This window comes from Notolabrus celidotus, chromosome 3 (assembly GCF_009762535.1).
Source record: "Notolabrus celidotus isolate fNotCel1 chromosome 3, fNotCel1.pri, whole genome shotgun sequence".
Taxonomy (NCBI): Eukaryota; Metazoa; Chordata; class Actinopteri; order Labriformes; family Labridae; genus Notolabrus; species Notolabrus celidotus.
Window position 1 is genome coordinate 33,914,709 of NC_048274.1, and position 9,534 is coordinate 33,924,242.

The 9,534-nt window shown below is 38.1% G+C and overlaps 2 protein-coding genes across 4 annotated transcripts in view; one reads left to right on the forward strand and one right to left on the reverse strand.

Moving 5' to 3' along the window:
- homer2 (homer scaffold protein 2) overlaps positions 1 to 6,000 on the reverse strand; it is a 35,468-nt gene extending 29,468 nt beyond the window's left edge. Inside the window, exon 1 of one of the 2 annotated variants that reach the window (XM_034679690.1) lies at positions 5,743 to 6,000. In XM_034679690.1, the coding sequence (XP_034535581.1) occupies positions 5,743 to 5,744 (2 nt within the window). In that variant the 5' untranslated portion in view covers positions 5,745 to 6,000. Of the gene's footprint in view, positions 1 to 5,084; positions 5,579 to 5,742 lie in introns of those variants that run through there. The other variant, XM_034679689.1, reaches the window with a different exon arrangement.
- Positions 5,962 to 9,085, forward strand: LOC117810087 (RNA guanine-N7 methyltransferase activating subunit-like). 2 transcript variants are annotated; one of them, XM_034679692.1, is made up of 3 exons: positions 5,962 to 6,091; positions 6,360 to 6,539; positions 8,172 to 9,085. In XM_034679692.1, exons 2-3 carry the CDS (start codon positions 6,361 to 6,363, stop codon positions 8,461 to 8,463), a joined length of 471 nt encoding a protein of 156 aa, XP_034535583.1. In that variant the 5' UTR covers positions 5,962 to 6,091; position 6,360; the 3' UTR covers positions 8,464 to 9,085. The 2 variants fall into 2 exon arrangements, with proteins under 2 accessions (XP_034535583.1, XP_034535582.1); XM_034679691.1 differs by having other exon boundaries at positions 5,986 to 6,117.
- Positions 9,086 to 9,534: the final 449 nt, after the last annotated feature.

A 9,534-nucleotide genomic window follows, 5' to 3' on the forward strand; every position in this document is an offset into this window, starting at 1 on the left:
GGGACTCCAGTAATCTGAGAATAGCAAGTCAGAAACAAATGTGTTGTGAAGACCAATGCAGCATTCATTTGTGAACACACATACAGAATTAAATAACTTGACTTCTCATTATCTGCTGTAATCCTGGTCATGTGTCAGCTGATCAGTGCAGACTCCCTCACTTGAACTGCCGAAGCAGCAGGAGATCAGAGCTGCCTTATTAGTGAGAGCTGTGGTTTGTATGAGTGAATGAACATAGTAGGCAGGAGCTCAGAGCTCTGCAGGATCATACCTGCTGTAACTCCACCTGGGACTTGATCCCAACCAACAGGGTGCTCCACTAGGAGGTTTCCCACAGGTAGAGTGCGTTATGCAATAATGTGGACCAGGATCCGTGCTGAATTATAAAAACATTAATTATGTAAAGCTCTATAGTGGAAAATAAATGAATTTACGAGCTAAACTAGACCTGGCTTCAAGGATCGGATATTATGACTGGCACTTTTACAAGTTATTGTTATAACATACTTATGAACACAGGAAATCTTTTTAAAAAGTGTATCTTATCAGAAACCTTCACTTTATGAGAGCGGACAAGTAAAAGAGGAGAGTGAGAGACTGTATTAGATCACAAAGTAAACCTAACCCTGGAGATTGTTCTCACCATCTAGCATGATAAAACAATATAACCATAGCAGAGAAGACTGTATGCATCACTCAGAACTTTATTCCCTTTATTTTAATAAGTGCTTAAATGATAAGTGGCTGAATCATCGTAATGCTGACTACAAGAATTAAATAAATTTAATACAAGATGAGTAATATAAGTGATTCATTATTAAAAAACACATGTTTTAATGTTGTCTTTGGGCTTTGAATACTTAGTCTGAAAAAAGGATCTAACATGCTACATTGTTTTCACAGAATTTGTGATTTATTTTAACTTATAAATCAGGATTTGCATTTTTTTATTTTTGATAAGGCAAACTTTGTACATCCCCGGATGCTTAAAATGTTGAAGTGATTATTTATGATAATGTTTTAGCAGTTCAGTAATTTTAAATTTGATTGTTTCATTTGAAGAATTTTCACAGCCCTGACCAAACACAGTATTCTGTATTTCATCAGAAAGGACTAAAAGGCTAAATAAATATACTCCACAAAAAGGTTTTCTTCACCATCCTAGGAATTCTTGTGGAACCACTTATTAAAGCTCAGCTGCCCTGTTGAGTCTAATTTTGACCACATTGGTTTAACACAGCATACTCAACCTTTAATGGACATTTCAAATTTGACTTCTGTAATTTTTCATTGTTTTAAAACTGCCATTCTTAAAAGGAGACTTTCATTGTTATTACCAATGTCTTGACATCATACTGTACACAGAGCTGTACCTCCAGTACAGCTCATTTATCTGGTAGGAGGGGAACAAACATAATCTAAAACAACAAAGGCAGCCATCCAGATTCAAACAAGCAACCACAGCAGCTCCTCCTCCATCACACCGAGACAGTATGATGCAGGGTCCAACTTAATCTGAGTGCTCACAGAAAAGGGAAGTGAGGAAGTCTCCACAGAGGCGCAGCATGGCAGCAGATGGCCTCCTAGGCCTCAACCATCTGGTAAAGGGATGTCCAATCCGCCGTCAGTCTGTCCCCTTTCATTTACCCATGATCCATGAACAGTAAGACCTGCTTCCACTCCCCTATACACCTCCACAACCAATACCTCCACCCTACAACCACAGACAGAGAGCACACATTCAGATTAGGCCCACGGGCACAGTCACTCTCCTGGCTGGGCAGCCAAGGGAGCCACTACCACGTCACATGTCAGTGAGCCTAATCAATGAGTGTTAATCCTTCAGCGATCAGTCTCTGGCCAGCCAGCAGATTATCATCTATCCCTGTGTTAGAAGTGCTCTGAGCATGGCTTATTTTAAAGAGCAATATGCTGATTACATTGCTTCTGTATGACTGATTCTTCAGTCAAAGGGTTTTTGGGGCAATCTGAGCTTTATTAAGAATATCTAGGACAACAGGAGTTAGAATACTAACTTTACTTAAAACTACATCCACAGCTTACCTTTTCTACTACTATCAATGATTTTTCAACTTCAGAAAGTAAATCTGTTTTTAAATAACATACTTTTTTTTTATTGTGCATGCTTTCTTGTGTAATTTATGTCATGTGGAAATTATGTGATCAATAACAAATGTGGCAAGGTCAGGAGGGCATTGACAGATCACATCAACAGAGATCTGGAATAGGAAGTAGAAAACTAAATGCCTAGGGTGTCAGTGTGTGTGTGTGTGTGTGTGTGTGTGTGTGTGTGTGTGTGTGTGTGTGTGTGTGTGTGTGTGTGTGTGTGTGTGTATGTGTGTGTCAGTGTGTGTGTCAGTGTGTGTGTGTGTCTTAACTTAAAGGTAATTTTGAACTGCATTTAGTAGTGAAGAGGGACAAAAGGACACCTGAAAATAACAACAATCTATAGTCCCCACTGTTTAACACACTCACTCACGCACAATCTATTGTATTGACTTGTCAATTAGGACAGGACATCCTGCGTCATTACAAAATGTAATCAAGCAGTAATGAGAAACACAATTATACACGCAAGTGAATATAACCTTGGTTTGTACTTCAGAAAAACGTAAAAATCCAAAGCTTGAGTGGTTGCTAGGCAACAAACAATTGATGAGTTCATTAATCAACCTCTGTTTTGAGCCACTTTCAATGGAAACATGCCAATGGTTAGGGCTTTTCATTGTGAGAGGTTTGACTGCTTCTCTTTGTTCTGTTCAATAAAACAGTGTAATAAAACACGTGTGATATGAAGCACTGGTTGGGCACAGGAGCCATTAAATCAAGTTACCTTGGGCTTTGAACATTACAATTAACATTCTATTAAAGATCTAAGACTTTAGAAACTAACAAACAAACAAAGGTTATCCAGTTTAAAACAAAATAAGTTGGGATCCTATTCTGTAAAGTATCATTAGCATTAGTTCTTTGTTTCAAAATTTAAGTCTGTTCGGAAATGCCATTCACCTGCATTCTTGTTAGTGGCCCAGAGGGTTTGACTAATGACTGCAAGAAGAATCTGATTCTATTGCACAGGAACAGAGGAGGCATGAATGCACTTCTGAGCTGACTTATAACCTCTGTCAAATTTTTCAAATGACTTAAAGGTCTCAATCACTAGTTGAAGTCTTTTCATGATGTTTTAATAAGTAAACTACAGAATATACCCACTCAGAGTAAATCAGACTTTAAAGCACAAAGCGGGGTGAGCTGAACAGCAGAGCAACCTGTGACTAACAAATTACTGCCACGACAATCTGTCATTCAGAACTGAGCAATAAGTCACTTCTAGTCACTCCTGGTAATCCAAAATGGAGACATTTCAAATGCTGATCTGTAGACATGGAAACGGTATTCACCAAATAAATTTGTCAGAGAAACTTTATCCATCACTTTGAAATAGTCCATGGTTGCAGCTTTAGAAAAGATTGTTGATTAATCGGTGTATTAAATGATAGAAAACTCATCTCAACTACTTTAGTAATAGCTTGAGTATAGTATAATAGTCTTACGTTCTCCCAGTAAATACATTCAATATTTCAGGGTTTTGTGGTTTGCTGACGATTGTTGGGCATGAACAGGCTTATTGAAGTAATCTGAAAACACTGATAAGTTGCGATGAACATTTATCTCTTGTTTTCTGGTATTTTACAGATTACATTACTTACCCAATCACAAGTCATTTAGAGCTCTGAAGCAAATTGTCAGTTAAATGAAAGTTAGTCATTGGCAACTTTATGATGTAATCATTATGTAATCATTTTAGGGAGATATTTAGTGTGTTACTGTCTGAGAACTTGTAGCTGGCATTTTTTACTATTTAATATATTTATCAAAACAATAATTACATAATTCCATCAAGAAAAACAACATCAAAGATCATCATGTGTGAAAATGAACACAAAAAAATACTACCAGTTTGTGTCTAGGCTTTAAAGAAAGCTGTCATGTGATACAGCTGGTTGGCATGCTCTGAAACCAGGCATGGGGGGGAAAGGAGACTTGTTGCCATGTCTCTGTCAGTATGTGTGAATTCCTGCATTGGGCTGGTTGGCTTCGGGCTGCTGGTCTGAGCCAGGTTCATGACAAAACTACTGACTCCCTTCAGTTTTAAACCTGCTGGATGAGTGAGACAAACTCTTGACGAGGAGTCAGGACTGTTGAACTGGTTTCTTACTCATTAAAAAAACATGTCTACCACAGAAAGGAACAATCACTATGGCATGTTGTGGCACTTCTAGCGTCATTACCGAACACTCAGACTGTTAGTCCTTTCTATTTCTACAGATGTCAGGGTGGCTTAAACTTCAGTGAAACTATCCTGACATAGGTTTCATTTTAAAATAATTCAAACCAAACTGAGTGGTAAACAATGCATCATTTTTAAGTTGGGTACTACAGAAAGAAACTGTGATATAGAGGTGGTGTGATTGCATAACTATGGCGTTGAGCCACAGAGTCAACATTCACATCACAGTACACTATGGAGGCAAAATACAGTACTGTGCCCTGTAAACAAATGTGGGAGTACACCACACTGTAATAAACACACATATACACACTAAAGCACACACACTCCCTGAAGTACCATCTCTCATTAGTGGGCAGTGCAGACTCTGACATCTCCATATCATAACCCTCACACCATGATCTAGACTGATAAGAGGGAACTAAAACAGAGAGAATATAGCAAACAATGTCATTATTGACAGAAATTAGGAATAAATCTCTAACAAGATATATGGCATCAAGCCTGTTTCAAACATTAAACCGGAATATCTCCTAACACCATCTCTCATGCTGCAACATAAGAGTAAATTGGGATCTTCCTCAGCTCCCAACACGCAAAGGCATGCGCTGAGAAACAACGTTATCCTTCATGATATTTGATAAGAGGACTGCCATGCATTAGATTGGTCAGTTGTTGAGATATTTTGTCGTATTTTCACACGCATACCATTTGAGTCTGTGCAGGTGTCATTAGAGGCGCTCTGAAGGGCAGCGCTCTCTGGATTACTCACCCCATAGCGCGGACTTGAGGAACAACTCCTGTTAATATGTAGGCTCTTTACGCAGCTGCTGGAGTGGGGAATAATGTTTTAAAGCGTAGTCAAAGTCCACAGCTGATTAGAGGTCCAAAGAGTTCATTTCCCGCTCCCCAGCTTCGTATAAGTCCGCTTGCTGCTGACAGACAAGTGAAATGTGAGAGCACTTCTTCGTAAACTCGATTCACCGGGTTATCAGGCTCAGTCTCGCAAAAAACCCTCTCGTTGGAGAAAGTTCGTTTGTTTTATCTCTGCAGACACGCAGCTGAATTAATCACACATCGGACTAAGTCTCTCCACGCTGCCTTTCAAGTAGTCGGCGCTGATGATTTAAGTTAATGTTTGCGTTTCACTGCTTCGTCGCTGCGCAGAGTTTCTTCCTCCCCAATGGGATTGTGTTTCAGTGAAGGGCAGCAGCAGCGACACGGAGCGGATTCCACCTGCTTGCGCTTCTGCCAGAGCCACCCACACTTTTTCAACCTGTGGTGTGTCTGCGGTTTCAGGCGGAGTTGTGGACCATCACTGTGGTCCGCAACCACTGAATAATTGTGACTGAAAATTTCATATTAAAACGAACATTAAAAAACACATAAAACGAATATTGGGCCGCTAATTTAAAGTGTAGGATACTTACATTTTGATTTGATCGTTATCCGCAGCTGTCACTTTCTCATCAATTATACGAATTAACGGTGTGATCCAAAATATAGTATTATCCTGAACACTAAATAAGCTATGGCTTCAAATGTCTTCCTTAATGTTGTGTTCAAAGTCAAAACTTGTTATGAAGTTACAGACTAAAACATAAAGTACCACCTGCTTATCCTGTTCCTAACTGGCAGGAAACGTCCGTCAATCACTTTCAGGTGCGTGCGCTCCCGGAACCATTAAACCTGATCACTCTTTCCAGGGGGAATCATTAGAGCGACGGACTTGCACTGCATTTCTTCCGAGAAGTCGTTTCATTACATTTAGCAGCCAAGGTAAAACGCACTGACGTTACAGAAAGGTATGTGTTTATTTGAAGCGTGTAATATATATTTAACAGGTGTTTAGTTTGTGTATTCGTCTTAAGCTAAAGGTTAAGGTAACTGCATTCAGATAAGCAAGGTATTTATTTCGCGTGTAGCATTGCACACAAAGGCAGTTCAACCTTATTTGTTCCTTTACGTTTGTATAAAATATACTAACTGAATCAGTGTGGGCTGCATTAAGTATCCAGTTGATCAGTTGTTTTTTCTGTTCTTGCAGTATGACTGAGAATGAGACTGAGACTACGGAGAGCCAGAAGAAGTACGAGGAGTTGTTTGCCCACAGATTTTCATCAGAGGATAATGAATACCAGCAATATGTGAGCCGTCCCCCTGACCCCCCTCCCATGGTTGAGGACTGGAGGAGTCGTGGAGGAGGCAACAGAGGCAGGGATAACAGGTACATACATTATGGATACAACAAAAACAATGAAACACTGAAATTACTGCTCAAGGAAAAACAATCATGTGATCACTGAGTTAATCCTCTAAACGCATCAAACTAGAGACAATGAAATTAAATGTTAAATGTGTTATTAGTGATGGACTGTTGAGTATGTATTATTTTAAATGCTTGTGTGTTTTTATCTTTTGTATTGTAAATTATTTTACATCTTCCTGCCCAGGAACTACAGATGAAAATTAGCTTATAGCTAACTCTGGCTTTACAGTTTTTTTGTTTTGCATGGCCCCTGTCAAATAAACTAATAAATCAATAAATAAATTATCAGAACCTTGCAAAATGCAAATCAATTTTACTTGATATATCCCCAAATCAAACTAAAACAATAACAACAACAAAAAAGAACTTTATTTATATATCACTTTTCAATACAAGTAGCAAAGTGCTTCACATTGGGCAATAAAAACAAGAAGAAGTGCAAAGCAGAATGAAGCGATAAAAAATAAAATGAAATAAAAACTTTGAAACATACAAACTTATAAAACAGACCCTTTAAAATCTGAGCTAAAATTAAATAAAATCTCACAATAAAAGCCTTCCTGTAAAAATGTGTCTCGAGTAATGACATAAAACACAGGACTGACTCTGCAGGTCTGATCTCCTCTGCAAGGCTGTTCCAGAGTGTAGGAGCCCTGACTGAAAAAGCCCTGTCCCCTTTATATCAACGATAAACAGAGAATGTAAAAAGTTAGGAAGACCAAACATAGATGTGGATTGTTCTTCAAGAATCTGAGGAGATTACTCTGAAGTTAATCACAATATTACAAATGGCAAAAGAAGAAGGAAACAGGATGACCTACCAGCTGCAAAAACAGAGTGGGACATATACGGTATAAAATCTATGATTTACACAATGTCATGGTTCAGATTTGAGCTTTGTATTATAGTGGTGTATTTAAATACTGTCTTATAGTCAGGATGTCTAAATGTGCAACTAAGTGATCTTACAGCAGTGTTTAATAGAGCTAGGTGAAATGGCAAAAAAAGGGATATGGCATTAAAGAAACATCACTACAGTGTAGATCACTGGTTACGAACAGTTCAAATGGTTACATGGTGATATAATATTGTTCCATACAAATGTTTTAACTGTTGGAGATTGGGCACAATGTTTAGTTCCTGTAATTCCACTGTTTTTGAAACTTTTTGGTCTAAACAGGCTGTTTTAATACAAGCCAATTTATAGATGTAATTATTTTATTGTATTCCATTTAAGTAACTGACCTATGGCTTGCACTTACAACCATGTTTCATAGTTTGATAAGTATCATTATACAATTATTTTATATCGTTGTAGTAGTAGTAGTAGTAGTAGTAGTGGTGGTGGTGGTGGTGGTGGTAAAAACAGGCCTATTCTTGTAGAACAGTGGTCTGCTTCTTTATAGGGATCAGGTTTAACTTCTTTGACTTTGACAGTTGTAACCTGGTGATATAATCATGATTTTTGTGAGGCTAAAAAATCCAAACAATCTTTCTCTGAACTCTTTAGCCATTGTTTCATCTTATTCAGCAGAAGCTCTGACTGCTTTCCATGTGCAAGAGTAAAACTTTATTCTGATCTTCATCCAGGTATCAAGATCGTCGTGGAGGCCATGGGTGGGGAGGAGGCAGAGGTTGGGGAGGAGACCGGGGTTGGAGAGGAGACAATCGCAGGCAGCACCACTGGCAAGACAGAGACAGAGACAGAGGTCAAGACCGGGACAGAGACAGAGACAGATTTCAAGACCGGGACAGAGACAGAGACCAAGGTCGAGATCGAGACAGGCAGTGGGGGCATGGGAGTGGGTACCAATCAGGCCCTCCAAGCTCCAACCAGACATCCAACTCTCATCAGCAGAGACCACATTATGACCGCTACTGATCTGTGCTTTGATCTCTCAGGTGGTGTTAGAATTTAACTGGCTCATAACTTGTATTGCATTACAATATGTGCAACTGTTGATGTTTTTGTGTGTAAGGCTCTCAGTGCCACAACTTCATAAGTAAGGGCTGGGCAATGTATGAATACCAATGATTCACTGTCTAAGTATAATATATTTATACATTCATAAATATAATTCTGGATAAACTATTCAGATTTTTCTGTGATATGATTGCTGAAAACTATTTACCTCCACTTTCTTCCATAATACCTTTTTTACATTATATTGCTCAGCCCTGTAATCACAATACAATTTCTAACAAGGACACATTTGCAATATTTCAGCTTTCTGGGCAATTTGTAACAAAAATCCACCTCAAATTAAAATGGAATTATGGCTAAGGGTTTGTTTAGTGATCTGTTAATTAAGCTGTTTTTTTAAACTTGTACATGTTTTGATATCAGATTGTTATTAATTATACGGGACAGTATTGATGCAGCAGTGCATCTGACTTTCAAGAAAAAAAAAATCATTTTGTAACGCAGTCTGATTTTTCTGTCACATCATTATATGCCGACTCTTATGAACTGAGATGTTATCAATAAACATGTATTTTCTTAACATTGGTTTCTGTTTATTAAATGAAGAACCTCAAACTTTAACTCAATTTTGATCTGTATCAACTTTTAACCATAATTGTTGAATCCATTTTGCAAGATGCACCAACTTTTTAAATTCTTTGTATACAGGACTTTGATGAAATGGTAATAAGAAGTGTAGAACATTTGACTATCCTTTTCTGATCAAAATGCAAGAATTCAAAACTATGAAATCTGTATTAGTGCTTATTGAGAGGATTTGGCTTTTCTTTTAAAGGCACAAACTTCAACTAGAAATATCTATACAATATCTTTTTATCTCCTCTGACCCAATGTTTGTTTTTTTCAGTCTAAGGGCACTGGAAATCCCTCAATAGAAACCATAACAAATTATTGTTCGGTTGAACTTTAAACAGCCAAGTATTACATTCAGAACAGGGACCAGGGTTGCAGAAAGACCGTTTTTATTTA

Coding starts and splice junctions, on each gene's coding strand:
- LOC117810087 (XM_034679692.1), top strand. CDS start 6,361: ATGACTGAGAATGAGACTGAGACTACGGAGAGCCAGAAGAAGTACGAG. Junction 6,540..8,171: donor AACAGAGGCAGGGATAACAG/GTACATACATTA, acceptor ATCTTCATCCAG/GTATCAAGATCGTCGTGGAG.